General features: G+C 37.7%; 2 protein-coding genes across 5 annotated transcripts; both read right to left on the reverse strand.

Moving 5' to 3' along the window:
* Positions 1–44: 44 nt before the first annotated feature.
* Positions 45–3,019, reverse strand: LOC130994570 (bax inhibitor 1-like). Its single transcript, XM_057919611.1, has 6 exons — positions 2,811–3,019; positions 2,084–2,227; positions 1,881–1,972; positions 663–849; positions 430–585; positions 45–339 (listed from the first exon to the last, which is right to left on the reverse strand). Exons 1-6 carry the CDS (start codon positions 2,925–2,927, stop codon positions 247–249), a joined length of 789 nt encoding a protein of 262 aa, XP_057775594.1. The 5' UTR covers positions 2,928–3,019; the 3' UTR covers positions 45–246.
* Positions 3,020–10,635: 7,616 nt separating this feature from the next.
* On the reverse strand, positions 10,636–14,851 carry LOC130994571 (uncharacterized). 4 transcript variants are annotated; one of them, XR_009091797.1, is made up of 4 exons: positions 14,695–14,833; positions 11,465–11,538; positions 11,110–11,283; positions 10,636–10,872 (listed from the first exon to the last, which is right to left on the reverse strand). XR_009091797.1 is itself a non-coding variant. In XM_057919612.1 (2 exons), the coding sequence occupies exons 1-2, from the start codon at positions 11,211–11,213 to the stop codon at positions 10,738–10,740; spliced, it is 309 nt and encodes a 102-aa protein (XP_057775595.1). In that variant the 5' UTR covers positions 11,214–11,418; the 3' UTR covers positions 10,636–10,737. The 4 variants fall into 4 exon arrangements, 1 of the variants encoding a protein (XP_057775595.1); XR_009091796.1 differs by having other exon boundaries at positions 10,994–11,283; XR_009091798.1 differs by lacking the exon at positions 11,110–11,283 and having other exon boundaries at positions 14,695–14,851.
* Positions 14,852–19,438: the final 4,587 nt, after the last annotated feature.

Genomic DNA, 19,438 nt, shown 5'->3' on the forward strand with positions numbered 1-19,438 from the left:
TACATTCATAGTAAATCAACCCTTAACTAAGCAAGATATGAAGCTAAGAAACCAGTTGGAACCAGCTTTTGATAGATTCAAATAAAGCAAGTAGTGAAAAAGATGAGAGCCATCGGGCTTCTTCACATGCAAACATGCGCCATCATCAAAATTTCAATGTACTCGACAACTTTACTAACTCATATCGTACCATTACGCAAACACCATGTTTTATACACAAGATTTATTTTCCAAGACGAACTCTGTTCAGCTTCTCTGTAATTTCAAGCTGGGGTGACTCAGTTCCTCTTCTTCTTTTTCTTCTTTCCTCTTTCCTTCCTTCTCAGACGTGTTCTTCAACTGCAACAGATCATCCAAGTTCACGGTAAGCAAATGAAAAATAACAAGAGAAAAATAGATAGACTAATAACCATCATAAATGATACTTACCATGATAATTTGAACTCGTACAAACACGTCATAGAAATCACCAAACAAGGTTAGAGCATGATTCACGTAGTTCAGGTCTCCCAAGCGTGCTTTCTCAATAATATCCTGGGTATCAACGACTATGCAGCCCACAACCGCCAAGAGTCCCAAATACAACTGCAACACAAAAGGAGCATGAAGGGAATTAACACTCAATACGTTCATCGACTCCAAGTAACAAAACAATTCAATACCTCAAATTTGAATAGAGCCATGGAACCACGAAAAATTGAGGATGTAAAGCGCAGCCAAAGTAGGATGGAGAGACCAGAAGAAAGAAGACCACCAAGGTACAAGTACTCTCTACGCCTAGCAAGCATTGCAGCTTCATAAAAAAAACCATAGACCAGAGAACAACCAATGAAAGTACCAACCACAATGCTGCAAAGGCAAAAGATTTAACAAGGTTAGCATACAAGGAAACCATATACCAACTCGAAGTACAGGTAATAGCTAGCTTCTGCTTGTCAACATCAGCATTACAGCTGGGAAAGAATAGTCTACTTTCAAGTTTATTTAGAATTTAGAATTAATCCTTGTACTTTTGTTTGTTACTTTCATTACCTATAGTCGCAATTATTATTAAATTACTTTTTTCCCAAAATTTGGTCCCAGAAGTGCTATAATTTTAACTAAATGTAAGAATAAGGACTCAATAGTAACAAATAACAGCACACGGATCCAATTCAAAAAAATTGAAAGGATAGGGGCAAAATAAGCATTTTCCCATTTGATTAAAACTATATACAAAGACCAAGTGAATTCACAAAAACACATTTTGAAAAGAAAGGTTAGCGTAAAAAGAAAACATAACAGGGTGCCATATCTAGTGGAGACTGAGGAGAAGAAGAAGAGTTGATCCAGTCAGATATTAAAAAGTTGCAGGTCTCAAGATTCCCATTTTCACAGCGATAACAATCTGGATGACTCCTCCTGACTCCCGAGACCTCAGTTTCAACAGATACTGAAAGAAAGTATGGTTTTGGTGTTCTCATGCAGCAAAGTGTAAACAAGGACAAAAGTATAAACGGTGTGCATGACGAACTTTAAAATACTGCAGTTACAGACAATAGCAAAAATATGTGACACTGATACTTCCTCCGTCCCTTGAATATGCAGGGAATCTTTTGGCACGGGTGTTAGTAAAAAGTTGTTGAGTGTATGGATAGTAGAGAAAGGATCACACATTTAGGGTATTGTTAAATTGATTAAGTGTAAGTTATAAGGGTAAAATTTCAAAATTATGTGTGGGGTAGTGTCCAAAAATAGGAAGTGCATATATTTGGGGGACGTACCAAAAAGGAAATAAATGCATAGTTTTAGGGGACTGGAGAAATCAGCAGTGTTATACAATAAGATAACAGCTTAAATATATCTCCAAACTCATATGCTCTCTTAGGAAATACATATACCTTGGGTCAAGTTCTATGGCCAGTTGAACCAAAGGACCGCACGAGACTCCTTTGAGGAGCGCTGCTGCCATGAGAAGGGAGTTTTTCTTTTGCTGTCAATCATCAAACAAAGTAAGGATCAAAATCAAAAACCTAAACCAAAAGTTTTTGAGCAATAAACAAATAAAAAAGGACTCTATTAAAAAAAAGAGCGGTAGGAAGACCTCTTGGTGAAAAGGAGTAGCTAGCAACCAAAAGCCGCAGCCCAGCCATCCAAGATTGGTCAGAATACCGCCCACGTTCCAAAGAATGTGGAGATAAACCCCAACTGCCGATGCCAACAATGCGCAACATAGAGAAAGATACACCTGAAATCAAGCAGACCCATAAGTAAAACCCCTCATCTTTTCTACATCAAAATTAATATAGATGTTCAACAAACTTTAAAGCATAGCTAAGGGAATTCATTAACAGATACTTGTCCCAATGAGTATTAATTTTCCCATCACCAAAAACTGCAAAAGAACTCGCATCAAAATGAAACCCAAAACGCCACATTCTAGCAACTACTTGGTCCACAGATGAAATAGGGCAATCGGAAACAGTCAAATAAGGTATAAGAATGCATGCGACATTAACAAAATTCGACGCCGAAAATATGAAAATGTGTCGGGAAAGATATCGACAACTCATCGATCAGTAAATCTGCCGGAACTAGTTGCAACCAGTCTAGGTCAATCAAACAGAACCAATTCTGAACTATACCAATTACCCTCATAAATCATGCGGTAAAATGAAATCGAAAGAAATTCAACTAGGTCTCTGCCTAATCGCAACATGTACACATACCAAAACAGTAGAATCATCGGCGCAAAATCTCACAACACAAGGAGTTGAAAACCTAGAAGTTAATCAATTGAAAAAACAAAGAATCGGTGAGGAAAGAAAAACCTTTTTAAGATGTGTTTGAACAACGGGAGAAATCTGGCGGAAATTCTTGAGCGAATCATAACTCCATCGGTTTCGAGAGGAAGATGGCGAATCGAAGAAAGAAGAAAATGAATCCATTGATTTACCGTATCTTTTTCTTGAGAGAGTCGTTAGTCGTTACTCTGTGCTGATGAAAAATGCATGCAGCAGCCAATATGGCCGTTATATAGAAGATGTATAAAGGAGTCCAATATGATAAGAACTTTCCTTGAATAAATTATTTTTTAAGAAAGGCAAAATTTTGTGTGCACTTGGGTGCACGGTGCACCCGGGTCAAATCTGAGCAATTATTAAACGTGTAGAGTATTTACTAACTGAGCAATTAGCTCTGCTGGTTCAGACTTATTGCTATCATTTGTGAGGTCATGTGTTCGATTCCTAGAATGCCCTATATTCTAGTGATTTTTTCATCATTTGTTTGGTTCCCCTTCAGCGCATTTCCACTTGTCTTTTCTTGTTCTTTTTTTTTTTCGTTTCTTTTTTCTTTTATTTTCACTTTTATCTTTTTTTTTTCGTTTCTTTCTTATTTTTTTAAAATTTCAGTTACATTCACAAATGATATTATATGTATATTTGTAACGCCCCATTTTTCATAAACTTTTCAAACTAAAAACTTGAAGAACTAATAGTTAAAATAGAATTTCTTAACTATCAAAATTTAAACTAATTTAAAAAAAAACAATTTGCCTAAACTAAAGTAGTATCATAAAAAAAACAAAACAATTAACTAAAACTTAACAAGTTCAGCTAAAAAGTTTAATGTAAAAATCCTTATCCCTAGTCATTCTCGACTTCCATGGCCACCTCAACTCCATAACTACAAAACTGAGAAGATAAGGGAGTGAGCATATTGAAAATATACTCAATGAGAAACCATGCAAATATTCACGTACACATAAACATGCAAATAATTCACATTGTCATACATATATTCTGAATTCTGAGTGTTTCTGAATTTATGATCATGTACTTGAACATGATATTCTGAATTTCTGATCATGTACTTGAACATGATATTCTGCGTTCTGATCATGTACTTGAACATGATATTCTGCGTTCTGATCATGTACTTGAACATGATATTTTGTGTTTCTGATCATGTATCTGAGTAAGCATAATCAAACATGAACTAAAAGCACATTCAAACATACATGAATATAACAACAAGCATATAATCCCTCACCTTAAAGTCGAAGCTAAATAAATCAAATCCGGAATGAAGATCTTAATAGCGCGGCACCAGAAGAATTCGTCAAAATCGCAGCTGAACAGACCAGTCAGCTTCAAGCCTTCGTTTGAAGCCTCAAACGTCCTCAAATCGTATTTTGCCCAGAAATACGACTTCTTCGTATTCGAGAGAGCTTTCCGTGGCCGCCTGTTTCGCTTGAATCGGAGTTCTTTGAAGGAAGTTATGGCCGTTCTCCCGAAACTGCCAGAACTTGATTTCCTGCGAAAATCTGACTCCACACGTTTCTGGCCCTCTCTGCTCTCTAAAATCCTAATTAATTAGTGTGTCCGTCTGTTTTCGGGTTTGAAAATAGGTCCCATATTTATACTAGTTTTTAAAGAGTTCTAGTTCTAATAGGAAACAAAAATAATACTAATAATAATAATAATAGTCTAGATAAAATTAATGGTGCATATCTATATGTATCATGTAATTATTTAAAAAAATAAGCTATACAAGAAAATACTATTAATTAAACTTATAAAATAAATCTAAATTATCGGGGTGTTACAATATTTGAATGACACTTTTAATTTATGTATACCGATACTATCTTTTTTTTCGTTTCTTCCTTATTTTTTTTAATTTCAATTTTTTTTTTTTGTAAAATTTTGTTTTTCATTCTTTTAAAAATATAATTTTAATATATTAAATGTGTCATTTAATGATACTATTTTTCTTAAAAAATTACAATAACTACATTCATAAATGATATTATATGTATATTTGAATGACACTTTTAATTTATGTATAATGATACTATTGTTGTTAGTAAATTACACTATCTATATTATTAAATGATACTACTATATTTCTATTTGAATTACACTTTTAATTATGTATAACAATACCAATTTTATTATTAAATTATACCATCTACATTAATTATTGATACTATATTGATATTTGAATGACACTTTTAATATATCTAAATAATACTATATAAATGACACTATCATGTTATAAAAATAACACTATATAAATGACATTATCATTTCAAAATGTTAAAGTGTCATTTTGAAATGTTAAAGTGTCATGTTAAAGTTTCATTCGTAATGACGTAGTGTCATTTCAAAATCTTAAAGGTGTCATTTGAAATTTTAAAGTGTCATTTCAAAATCTTGTAGTGTCATTTGAATTCTTGTAGTGTCATTTTGAAATCTTAAAGTTTCATTTCGAAATCTTGTAGTGTCATTTGAATTCTTGTAGTGTCATTCGAAATATCTAGTGTCTTTTGAAATCTTGTAGTGTCACTGGAAATCTTAAAGTTTCATTTCAAAATGTCATAGTGTTATTTCTAAATGACATAGTTTCATTTGAAATCTTATAGTGTCATTTCGAAATGTCATAGTGTTATTCAACTTCTTGTAATGTCTTTTCAAATGTTAAAGTATCATTTTAAATCTTATAGTGTCATTCAACTTCTTGTAGTGTCATTTGAATTCTTGTAGTGTCATTTTGAAATTTTAAAGTTTCATTTCGAAATCTTGTAGTGTCATTCGAATTCTTGTAGTGTCTTTTGAAATCTTATAGTGTCATCATTTCGTAATGACATAGTGTCGTTCGAAATGTCATAGTGTCATTCAACCTCTTGTAGCATTTTTTCAAATGTTAAAGTGTCATTTTAAATCTTGTAGTGTCATTTAACTTCTTGTAGTGTCATAGTTTCATTCAAATTCTTAAAGTGTCATTCGAAATCTTATAGTGTCATTCAAAATCTTGTAGTGTCTTTTGAAATCTTGTAGTTTCATTTCGAAATATCGTAATGTCATTTTAAATCTCATAGTGTCATTTGAAATGTCATAGTTACATTCAAATTCTTAAAGTATCATTCGAAATTTTATAGTGTCATTCGAAATCTTGTAATGTCTTTTGAAATCTTGTAGTTTCATTTCGAAATGTCATAGTGTCATTTTAAATCTCATAACGTAATTTGAATTATTGTAGTGTCATTTGAAATCTTAAATTTTCATTTGATATGTCATAGTTTCATTTGGAATTGGAATGAAAATATATCATTTATATAGTGAAATAATGCAAGTGTCATTTATAATAGTGTTAGTGTCATTTCCATATAATATCATTTGTAGAACATAATAGTGTCATTTATAAAAGAAAAAAGAAAAAGAAAAATAAAACGAAAAAAGAACGATTTAAAAGAGAATGAAAAAAAAAACAAAGAAATGCTAGAAGTGGGAGTTGAACCCACAACAATGGATTATTACATGAACTTAACCAACTACACCAACAAACATATTATTAATTGTAAGCAATTGTATAAAATTTATGCATTCACGGGTTCAGATCTGGGTCATGGGCGACCCGATTGTACCGTACACCTGGGTGCACCCAAGAGTATCTCTTTTTCTTGAGAGAGTCGTTAGTCGTTACTCTGTTCTGATGAAAAATGCACGCAGCAACCAATATGGCCGTTATATAGAAGATGTATCGAGTCCAATTTGATAAGAATTTTCCTTGAATAAATTATTCTTTAAGAAATAAGAGTCCAATCGTATAGTGCTTGATAATTTCGTGGGTTATCAAATCAGTAAGATGTATATCCATATAATAATTATACTTCAAGTAGGAGTCTTGTGCTTATTTTTTTAGAATACTAAATCTGTCAGATCTGATACTGTCTATGATATCGTCTACATAATGACAATACAATATAGAGTATTTATACTCTAACAATAACAATAATTAATTTTTATTACAACAATAATTACAATTAATGTAATATTTTTTAAAACATTACATTTCTCTATATCAATTATTACTTTTTATTATAATAACGATTACTTTTAATAAGCATAAATAATTACATTATTATTTGATTAAATAATTATTATTGTAAGAAAAAGTAATTATTGATATGTATAATGCTTTATATTGAATGAAGGTAAATATTTATTTTAATATAAGTATACATTTGTGCGACCAGATGTATATCTTATTCTTATTAAAAGTAAATATTCCTATTAGGGTTTAGTATTCACGATTTAGGGTTTAATTTACAGGATTTAGGGTTTAATTTACAGGGCTTAGGGTTTAAAAAAGAGTGAATTTTGAAAATAGCCACTTTTATATAATAAAAATAAATTTTACCCACTAATATAAAAACTTAAAAAAAATACCCACATTTACCATTTTACCCTTACATATAAAAATTTTACAAATACCCACTGTTTATTGGTTGTGAATTCAAATCGAATTCACAACTAAATTCATGTATTGGTTGTGAATAACAAGTGTCGGTTGTGAATTCGCATGAATTCACAACCAATAATATTTCAAGTTGTGAATTCACAACCAACATTATTTCAAATTGTGAATTCACAACCAACGAAACTTGAATTCACAACCAACACTATTTCAATTGTGAATTCACAACCAACGCTGATAATTCAGTTGTGAATTCATAAACATGGTTGTGAATTCAAGAACATTTGAACAAAATTGAGCGATTTTCATCAACATATATCACCATAAAATCGAAATTCACATATTTCCAACAGTTGTAAGGATAGCAAACCAATAGTTTGAGAAGACAATACATCACAAAATTCGACAAAAAAGAATAAATGACCGAGATTAATCAATCGGAGACCCTAAGTACTCGAGCTCGTCGTCGTCTACTGCCTTCTCTCCGGCGGACTTGGCTAGGAAGCTCCAAATCTGAAATTCCGATTTACAGATCCCCGGATTCGACATCACGACAACCACCAGCGGCATCTTCACCGCCGCTTGCAGCAGATCCGTTTCCGACGACAGCGCCGTCGACAACGTCGTTCTAGAGGTGGAGATCGAGATCGCGTTCATCCACGGCAGGAGCGCCACACCGCAATGCGCCTCAGCCGCCGCCCTCACCTCCTGCCACAGCCGTAGTACGACGATCCGCCGCCGGAAGAGAAAAAAAAGAGGGAGAGAGAGTGTAGATGGAGAGCGCTTTCTGCAGAGTGAGAGCTCTTCTCTCTCTCTCTCAAAAATCAGACACGCCGCCCAACATCTCTTTCTCTCTCCGTCTCCTCACGAGCTCCACTGCGTATGGCCCCGGCGAGGCCGTGTCCGGCCGAGGGCGTCGCTCCACGCCCGCTCCTCTCTCTCAACCTCAGAGGCCTCATCGCCTAGATTCTCCTTCTCCCTCTCAATTCGCCCCCAATTCATCAAATCGAATCAAGCCTTAATTTTCCTCTTAAATCCGAAATCGCTGCCGCCGCTGTAACTCCCGGCGACTGGCTGCCGGCTTCGTCCTCTTCATTCTCGAGTCGCCTCTCTCAATCGATTGGAGCAACGGAATCAGCCCAGAGAGAGAGAGAGAATAGAGAGAGAGAATAGAGCGAGAGAGTGAGAGAGAGACGAGAGCATAGTGAGAGAAAGAGTAGAGAGGATTTTGTTTTTGGAAAATTGCAAATATTTAAGAAGGGGTATTTTAGTCTATTCATGCAAAAAGTGGGTATTTTTTTATGTTTTAATTTGAGTGGGTAAAATTTATTTTTACTATATAAAAGTGGGTACTCTTGTATATTAACACTTTAAAAAATATAATACTTTATATTGAATGAAGGTAAATATTTATATTTATATAGGTATACATTTGTGCGAACAAATGTATATCTTATGCTCATTATAAGTAACAATTATTACAAACAAATATAATAATTTGGGGCGCGGGTCAAATCCAAGCGGATCAGGTTTCAGGTTTAGGAGCGCGGTTGGGGCCCGGGTCAGACCCGCCGCATGCTACGACGGTCGCACCCAAGACTGTCATGCCCCAATTTCCGAAGGAAGGCACGAATGCCGAAACGTGACTGGGTGTTGGATTTAAGAAGCGGAAAAGAAAGGGGAATAATAATAATAATAATAATAATAATAATAATAATAATAATAATAATAATAATAATAATAATAATAATAATAATAATAATAATAATAATAATAATAATAATAATAATAGATAACTTAATTAAGTAGTAACATTTTATTATTATTATTATTAAAGTCGAAAAGTTTGGCTCAGCACACTGGTGGTTTAGAAGCAGTCGGACATTTAATAACAATTTTAATAAAACAATAAATGATGGGGTAACCGAGTCTAGCTCACCAAAAGGAGTTGACCGACCAGCTAACTCATGAGGTTGTCATCGCACCAACATGTTCATGAGGGCTTTGGTCAAGCATCCAAGAGGGGCCGACTACATGCTCTCTCCATCGAGGGATAAATAAATGAATAAATAAACTGCGTGTAAAATTTTATTAATATCATATTTTATATATGATCTTTGACTAGCATTTTACATACTCCAAATATATAACAATTTCTTAATATAATATTAATATCTATTTTAAGATATAGCTGCCAACCCTCCACAGCTGTTTTCGTCGCCACCAACTGATCATTGACCTGAAAAGATTGAAAAGATTTGTGGGCTGAGTACTAGTGTACCCAGTGAGTCATGCATTTTTGAAATCATCATTTTCATATGATAATCCATGCACATACGTGAATTATAGAAGGTTTTAAAGGTAAACCTTAAACTTCTATAATCACAAATCATTTTCATTCATTTGCGCGCGCCATACCGTAGCACCACTGTTATCTTTATTCTTTCATTTGTAGTCTCTGGGCGACCCCTGGGAAGTAATTATTCATTCATTCATTAACTAGATGGGACCCCGGGACGAACCCACGTCAGCTACACCATCTAGCTAGCCGGAATAAGGGAGAACCCAAAATCCTCATTTCGTCTATAAGGCTCGTGGGGATCAATCCACTACCTTAAGACAGTGCGCACAACTTTTAATAGGTGTCTTAGACCTTTTAAAAGCCACAATTGTTAACATAAGAGCATTAAACAGTGGAAGAACGTAAAAATATTTCATGAACATACCACATTTTAACTAACAATATCAAAGCTTAATAACTCAAATATATTTTAAAAAATATAACCCACCCACTACTAAAAAAACGTTCATACATAACGGTAATTTTCCGTTATCTATGTACCAAAACAAGCGTTGTATATAGTGGTGTTATGTATGAGGGCGCTCATACATAACGGTAATATACCGTTATCTGTACTATGTATACATAACGGCACTATGATGATACATAACACATGAAATACCGTTGTGTATGATTGTAATACGTAACGGTAAAATCTGTTATAAAATGTATTTTTTCCGTTATGTATTGTAACTATACATAACGATTTTTTATATTTTACATAACGGTTAATTACCGTTTTGTATGAATGTAATACATAACAATAAAATCTGTTATAAAATGTATTTTTTTTTTGTTATGTATTGTAACAATACATAACGGTTTTCACCGTTATAAAACTTATTTTTTCCGTTATGTATTGTAACTATATATAACGGTTTTCATCGTTATAAAACTTATTTTTTTCGTTATAAAATGTATCTCTTATACTTTGTTGTTGATATACATAACGTTTTTTTGTATTTTACATAACGATTATTTCCGTTATGTATTTTCAAATGCAGAATTTAAATACAAATTATACAATATACAATATCCTCAAGCACAACATATTCCACAACCAAAACATATATAAATATTTAATCATCCAAATAACTTTATCCATCCATAATCAAAGTGTCAAATATATCTAAATAACATCATAATCTCTACAACTAGAAGCTGCATATGAGTTGGATAATCTCTACACTAATATCATCTCCAAATGTGGACAGAGCAAAGGGGGCAATAGCTACATTGAACGTCCGAGTTCCAACTTTATCTATGTGCTTCATCTCATAGTCACCTTCCTGCAAATAATGAAGCAAATATATATCTAAACATCACAATACACAATGGGAAAATAAGATATTCTATCTTCACATTCCCATATTTTTGGACCATAACACATTTCTGATAGACGCGTCTCACCATTCTGCCAGTCGACGTGCTCAATAGAGAAAGTGAAGCATAATACCTCAAAAACAGATACAGAATCGAGTCTATTGAAGTACTGAGGGGTAAAGGTGGGAAACTGGAAGCTTAACTGGACTGTCTCAGTTCTTCCATTGGCATCAGTTATGATCCAATGACGTCTAAGAAGTTGCACGGGGGCGATCGGATAGGTTGGTGATTCTAATCCTATATGCATAAAAGTAAAGGCCTTTTGATGGCTGACTTCTACCTGCAATGTACACACTCCTTACTTGGACTCTAATTCCCTGCAAATTATGCAGCAATTAGCACAAGACAGAAAAAAGAGAAGACATTGTATTTATCATTAGACTAGTGTAGGGTTGTGCACATTATCATATTCAAGAATCAAAGCATTTCAGTTGCACAGAATCATATCAAATTGATCAATTCTTGAAACTTGATAATGAAATAATGTGCATGTCATACCAAGGTTGTAGCGTCACTCGAGCACTTCAAAAGAGTATAGGGAGCAATTTCCTTTAACTCATCGCAGTAGGTAGCTGCATCATGCAGTAGATACGCACAATAAATATGAGTACTTACAATGCAAAGAAATCACTGCAGGGGATAACATGTATGACAAGGAAAGTTTGCAAAGGCACGATATTTGTTCACAGTTACAGATACCATTCAGATTAAATTAACTCATGTTATTTCGATTATTTAAACAAGACTAAGTTGTTTTCACAAATGAAAAGATTTCACATGAACTAGAGTCAATGTTTTATTAGATTACCATGAATTTCAAATTAACTTAGTATATAATAGTACTTTGTATATCCAATTTAACATATCATCATATCCTTTGCTGAAATAGAAATTTTATTAAAAAGAAAAGAAAAAAAAAGAGAGACCAGAGACATAAGGAACAAGCAAAAGCACCCGCAAGAAACCCCGGGTAACCAAAAAAGAAACCAAGACTAAGAGAACATTTTAAGAGGGTCGTCCTCGTCTAAAACATCGTCATCTTCATCGTCCAACATATCTCCCCATTTTTTCTTCATTTTTGAAGAGGCCACAACCGACATAGCATGGGCTGCATCGGTAGAGTTAGAGGAGTTGATCACAAAGTTTTGCAGAATCTGTCCTCTAGACTGAGCATACTTCACTTTATTCAGGAACTCCACAGGAGAAGAAGTGTCAATACCTGGGCCCTGCATATCATCACGGCGTGCTGAGTTTTGGAAATTCGAGGACATGCCATTGATTATGATACGACGGAGCCTGTGCTTGATAGAAGAATCAGAAACTCTCCCCTTCTTGTTGATAGCCCCTTTCGGACGCCCTCGTCTACGAGAAATGGGTCCTGTCGTCCCAGTCAAAGTTAGCACATCGTTGTTGTCAGTCATAACAGCAAGCGGCTGAACAAGCAGAGGTGCAGTAGTCCTCTCGTGTTCCTGCTCCACTACCTCAATTTGGCTCTTTTCGTCATCTGACCCAAGCTGTTCCAAATCCTTTCTATCCTGATTGTCCTGATAGATGCAAGCATCTGAAGCTCGGCCTCCATCAGAAGGCGGCTTGTCCATGTTATCATCACAAACAAGTCTCTGTTCATCTTGCAACTCTAGAGAAACCAACACAGCAAAGGGATTGGATGAGGTAGGAGAGTCTGAAGAAGAGTTCAGTTCCTGTCCAACCTCAGCAAAAGCGGCTTCCTTTCCAGCCCTTGCTGGAGATTCTTGATTTCCGGTGTAGGGACGAGGATGAACCCTGTGGTCATCTACCTTGGACTGACCACGTTCCCGGCCCTGATGTTCCGTAAAGCCCTCCTCGGTCGTGGTCGTTTTCCTCCTTCTGCATTCGTTAGAAATATGTCACACAACCTTGCAAACGGAGCAGTAATAAGGCAAATTCTCATATCCAAACTTGACAGTAAAATCAATGTCGCCACACTTAATATCTAAAGCCTCAGGAAGATCAGCCGAAACATCTAACTCAACAAGAATTCTAGCAAAGTGACCCACATGAGCCTGTGCAGATTGACCATCAATCAAGATAGGCATACCCACTTCTCGTGCGACCCCGGAAAGAACCTCTGGGTGCCAATATTCATGTGGCAAGTTAAAGATTCTAATCCATACGTGAACAAGGGTAGAATGCGCTTTGTAGGGATCAAAATTCGGCACCCAAGCCTGGAGATGAAGTATACCTGAGCGTAGACGCCAAGTCGTTTTAGCGAAAGCCGCTGCCCTATCCTCGTCGGTGGTGAAATTAAAAGTGAAGTAACCTTTTCCGAGAGGATGAATCGACCAACCAGCAGACGGTTTCCAAAGCTGCTGAAGTTCCTGCCAAAGATCCGCTGCAAACCGAGGTGACTCACCTTTGCGGAGGATCAGCCGGCCGTGAACCGCATGGGCGAAACGCCGGACTTGTCGTTGGTGGAAAGAAGGCTCTAAAACAAGGCAACGTTTGAGATCCACCAACTCAGGCCGGAGGATTGTAAAGTCATGAACGGGGACGTCCCTAGGCTTGGAAACTTGCTCGGTCGGACTGCCATCCCTAGCTTTCAGTTTATCTGCAAAAGAGGCCTTCGGCTGAGGAGGAGGCGACACCTTCGTAGCAGACGATGGACTGACCACATTCGAATGGGCAGTCCCGATCGAGCGAGGCGGGATCAGGCCCTTAGGACCATCGGCCTGAGTAGAGACGCCGACAGTATGGGCAGTCATCACCGCAGCGATTTCCGGGAATGAAACATCAGCAGTAACTCTAGCAGCCTCCGCCGAACTATCTGTGACCGTGATGCTCGGAGGCATCGTGATCCCAGACTCGGGGAAGAGAAGCGCCGTCATTACTGTCGTAGAGTTCATTGTCGTCTGATCAGCAGTGGTGAAATCCCTAGTAGAACTGTGTAGTGTCGATGATGATCGACTGACAGGAGCAAAGTTATTAGACACTATGGGGTAATTTGGGAGGGGAGGCTAGAGCGATGCCATTTCTCACAAACGGAGGCAATCTGTGACGACGTCGCCGCAGCTTGGAGCCGCGAACGGCGAGCCCGTGCGACGTCGATGGCGTCGCTGCTCTCAAGCGGCGGCGAGGTTGCTCCGAGCGCCGGGCTGACGGGCACAGCAGCAGCGAACGGAGACCGCCGGTGAGCAGCGAGCAACGCTGGGCTGGTGGCTGGCAACGAAGTCAACGCCGGGCTGGTGGCGCGGCGAAGTCGCTGCTGCCCGGCGATGAGGCGGGAGCACCGCTGCTGGACGACTGCTGCTGGATCGGCGTTTCTCGAGCTCCGGACTTGAGGCGCTGCAGGAAAAGTCGTCGATGAACAGTATAATGTTCGACTGCTGCTTGATCTCTCCGCCACGCCGAGCTCCGACTGGAGGCGCTGCTGGATCGGCGATGAGGCGGATCGGGCGGATCGGCGATGGGCGAAACGCCGAGCTCCGGACTCCGGAGTTAACGGCGTTGGGGTTTTCAACTCCGCATGGTACAGTAGAGCATATCTGTTGGAGGCGCTGCTGGGTCTCTGCTATCGTAGCAGATGGTGAAGATCGTATCCAGATGGTGAAGATCGTATCCCTACTATCCAGATGGTCATATCATCATATCCTTTACAAACTTATTACAATTGTAAGATTCTGGATTCATCACGGCCTAGATAAAAATTGAAATGGAAAACCAAACAAGGTGGATAACGCATATATGGATACCTCAAATCTTTCCTGGGAAATGGCCTCTTTCAACAACCTTTGAAGTCGCAAAGCTAGCTCCTCTTCCTCAAAAAGTTTCAGTGAATCGCGAAGCCTAGCCGCTTCCTTGTAATCCTAATGCAATCATCAATTTGAAAAGAAAAAAAAATCAACTTCAAATCCATTTGCATATGAAGTTCTCTGCATAAACTCACAAATCAATTATTGCCCCCTGAGGCAATCGATTCAGTAAAGTGAATCGGGGGATAAACATAATTGATGCTTCACATTGAAAAACATACTTGGAAAAAATAAAGATTACCATGCAAGTGGAGTTCCAGAGATCCATTCTCCATCTTTTCATTAACCAAAAAATGAGCTTCACCATGTAAACAATATTCTAAAAGAGAGACTCGTTTCTAGACTTTAACTCAATATATCAATCAATCACAAGACTTTCTATCACATCACTATCATTTAAGCTCGAAACCATTTGTTTGAGTGTCAAACATAAACACGTATGTGCGTTAATCATAACTCTCACAACTCACACCATTTAATCACATAAACAATCAACCATATTGTATCATCCATAAAATTCGAGACATAGAAAATCATACATACACATATGCACGATCATAACCTCCAACATTAACTTGACTTTTGTCAATTATTGTAGCCTTCCTACAGTGAAATCATCATTCTCCAATGCTCGTCAATAACTTGACTATTTTAAATTCTCTAAGTAAATGTGGTAGTGTATGCATTGTTTCATGGCCAAACCACATACTCCCTCCGTCCATGAAAGAACTTCCTAGGAGGGAGTGGCACGGGTTTTAAGAAAAAATATTGTTAAGTGTATTGAGAGTGGATAAAAGGTAGTTGAGTGTATTGAGAGTGGTGAAAAAGTGTTATAATTAATTTTGGGAGTTGTGAAAAGTGAAAAGTAAGAGGATTATAAGTGATGAGGGTATAGTCCAAAAATAGGTAGGAAGTTCTTTTGTGGACGTCCCAAAAAGGAAATATAGGAAGTTCTTTCGTGGACGGAGGGAGTATTTATACTAATTAATTTAAATAGGCTATAGGTTTGATTAGTCAGCAGCCTATTTATATAGGTATGCTTAGTTATTGTTTTAAAAGCTCTCCACGTAAATTCATGCATAAATTTAAAGGATTTGAAAAGCAATTTGATATATATATATATATATATATATATATATATATATATATATATATTATACGCATAGAGTGTGGTTCTAGAAAGAACTATGGGCATGTTTGTTTGCCAGGAAAGTAATGTGAATTGGGATTGTTATTCCCAGGAAAATGATTCCGTGGAAAATGAATCTATTAGGATTCATTTTCCAGTGTTTGGAAATACCAAAAATATTTATTAGTATTCTGGATTTGTATCATTAAATAAATATAATTAATCAATATATATAAGAATTAAATTATAATTTAATCTTTATAATAAATTTCTCTATAATTTTTTTAGTAACAACAAAGTACATTATTAAGGTTAATTATATGATTTATAATTCTAAAATTAAATTCAAATTTTCTTACATAATAATAATAATAATAATAATAATAATAATAATAATAATAATAATAATAATAATAATAATAATAATAATAATAATAATAATAATAATAATAATAATAATAATAAAGTGTGATTCATAGCTCTAAAATTTAATCAAGAATTGTTTATAATAATAATAATAATAATAATAATAATAATAATAATAATAATGTACATAAAGTATTATTTTTGTAGTTTTAAAAAATTAAATTAAGATTTTCTTAATAAAGTATGATCATAGTTCTAAGAATTAAATTATAATTTGCTTAAAATATTATTATTATTATTATTATTATTATTATTATTATTATTATTATTATTATTATTAATTTGATTCATAGTTATGAGAATTAAATTATTATTTGCTTAAAATAAATTATGAACTAATTAATCAATTAAATGATGATGATGATAATAATAATAATAATAATAATAATAATAATAATAATAATAATAATAATAATAATAATAATAATAATAATAATAATAATAATAATAATAATAATAATAATAATAATGAATCCGTGCAACCCGAAATCATGCGGCCCAACGGGCCGGCCCAATGAAGCAGGTCCATACGTAAGTCAATAGTAGTTGGATACCTAGGAAAAATAGGAAGATATGAAAGGACGTTTCCGGGGTAATCGAAACCATAAGGGTTTCAAAGAATACTCTAGAAACCCTAGTCGCCACCCTACGGGCCCGTAACCTATATATGCACCAGCCCATTGACATAATGGAGACACGATCAATCATTCATTCCCACTCTGGCACTCACACACGATCTCTCACTCCCGCTATCCCCGCTCTTCCGTTCCGCCTCCACGCTCACAACTTTCTAGGGTTCCGATCGTCCGGCTGGCCCCGCTAGCCTCGACGTCCGTCGCCCCTTGATCCATACCGCTCATTAGCTCTACCTCTGACTACTGGATCAACCGGATCAGTCGGAGAACTCCTTCATTACCATCCTTTTTCTATCTTCTCTCCATCGTTTAATTATTGTCATTACGTTACTTACGTTATTATTCATATCAATTCGCTGACTTGAGCGTCGGAGGCCCTTCCATCGACACCCCCACCGGTGCTCTTCGGAGGGCTCTAACGTTGCTTGTGGTTTCAGGTTGCTAGTGCCCATCGATCCAGACGTTACTGACGTCACTTCCGTAATTAATTGTTGGATTCACCCCCTACAATTTGGCGCCCACCGTGGGGCCCTAGCAATCAAGGAATTCCGATAAGCCGTGCCCAAGTCACACCATGAGTACTCCGAATGATGCTCACGACCCGAACAATGCCTCAAACCAATCGGGTTCAACCCAGTCGGAACTACTTGCCCAAGTGGAGGTGAACGCCTGGATCTCCGCCTTGGCTGACCAAATTGCGCAAGAACGGGAGAGTAGGCTCTTGTTGGAAAAGCAAAATGCGGAGCTACTCGCCCGGTTGAATGCATTTAACCAGATCCAGCCTCCTCAAATCCAAACACTCTATGCTAACCGGTTCCGAGTTCCCGTCAACCCCATGGTGGACATAGAGGATGTCCCGTTCACACCCCATGGAACTGAGATCAACCCGGATGACCCTTCATCATCGGTAAGGAACAATAGATCAGAAACTATCCATCCTAATCTGGGCACCCTTCTTGTGAATGCAGGTGAAACGCGTACCCCAGATCAGACGCCCGGAGCAACCGGGACAAACGTCACAGGTACCCTCCTCCAGGCCAACCTGACGACCGGGGGAATGGGTCAAACAACCCTGACGGGCCGGACCGATGTCGCCCATGAAGATGACTTCGTGCGAGACGCCCCAACGGGTCAACCAGATGGGCCAAGGCGAGCAGGCCCAATGGGCCAGAATGGCGAAACTCATGATCAACCACCTCTGGTCGAACAGGGCCGACACGGCATGCTGAGCATCCAACAGAGTATGGACCCCGTCTTGGCCAGAAGATTAGCAGACATGGAGGCCATCATCCAACGAATCCCCGGAGTCCCAGCCCCGATCAAAAAGAGTGCAGAGAGTTGCTACGCTGACTCTCCGTTCGTGGATGAGATAGCCTTGGTGGAAATGCCCAGAAAATTTAGCTTTCCACATATGAAGATGTTCGACGGCGCATCCGATCCAGACGACCATATAGCTCAATACCGCCAAAGAATGTTCACCGTGGCTATCCCTCGTGACATGAGGGAGGCGTGCATGTGTAAGGGGTTCGGTTCTAGCTTAATAGGACCGGCCTCCAGTGGTATACGAACCTTCCTAATAATTCAATTAGATCTTTTGCTCAACTAACGGATGTTTTTGTTCAACAGTATGCAAGCAGCAGGAAACTAGAGAAAATCTCAGAAGACCTGTACGCTATTGTCCAAAGGCATGGTGAACCTCTTCGGGACTACATCGGACGCTTCAACAAAGAGAAAGTGTCAATCACCAACTGCAGCGAACAACCCGCTGTCACGGCCTTCCGTAAGGGCCTTCTACCAGGGTCAGACTTGTACAAGACACTTACCAAGTATCCGTGCAAGACAATGGAAGACGTGTTGATCCAGGCTTGGGCTCAAATCAAATGGGAAGAGGACCATTACAACATGCAAAGAGTCTTCCCGCCAGAGAGACCCGAAAGAGACTACAGGGTTGACAGGAGATCCGGTCGTGACAATCGTGACAGACGAAGTGAGCCTTACACGCCATCTCACAGAGAAAACAAAGGGAGAGGAGACTATGATCGAGCACCAAGTACGCGCCCGCATGAAAGAGCAAAACTCCCAGAATACCTCCTATCTATTTCACCCGTGGAGGCGGTAACAACTCTGATGAACCTTGGCGATAAAGTTAGTTGGCCGGAGAAAATGAGAGCCCCACCTGACCAAAGAGATAGATCAAAATGGTGTGACTTCCATAGTGACCACGGTCACCACACGGACGAATGCATCGCGCTCAGACTGGAAGTAGCGAACTTGTTGAAAAAAGGGCACCTCACCAATTACTTGACTGACAAAGGCAAGCAGACCCTGCAGCAGGCGTGGGATAGACAAGAGAAACACAGAGACGACAGCCCGCCAGACCCGCCGCATCATGAGAGAACTGTAAACGTGATATCCGGAGGTTTCGAGGTCAGCGGAGTCACTCACTCAGCCGCAAAGAGGCATACCAGACAGGCTAGATCAAGCAAATCCGGGG

This window comes from Salvia miltiorrhiza, chromosome 7, assembly GCF_028751815.1.
Source record: "Salvia miltiorrhiza cultivar Shanhuang (shh) chromosome 7, IMPLAD_Smil_shh, whole genome shotgun sequence".
Taxonomy (NCBI): Eukaryota; Viridiplantae; Streptophyta; class Magnoliopsida; order Lamiales; family Lamiaceae; genus Salvia; species Salvia miltiorrhiza.

Bases quoted from the DNA above. Each gene is read 5' to 3' on its own strand.
- LOC130994570 (XM_057919611.1), bottom strand. From the start codon at position 2,927: ATGGATTCATTTTCTTCTTTCTTCGATTCGCCATCTTCCTCTCGAAAC. The intron at 586-662 runs GTATTGAATTGT...TTTGTGTTGCAG, and splicing joins TGGCTCTATTCAAATTTGAG to TTGTATTTGGGACTCTTGGC. The intron at 340-429 runs GTAAGTATCATT...GATCTGTTGCAG, and splicing joins TACGAGTTCAAATTATCATG to TTGAAGAACACGTCTGAGAA.
- LOC130994571 (XM_057919612.1), bottom strand. From the start codon at position 11,213: ATGCATATAGGATTAGAATCACCAACCTATCCGATCGCCCCCGTGCAA. The intron at 10,873-11,039 runs GTATTATGCTTC...CATTATTTGCAG, and splicing joins ATTCTGTATCTGTTTTTGAG to GAAGGTGACTATGAGATGAA.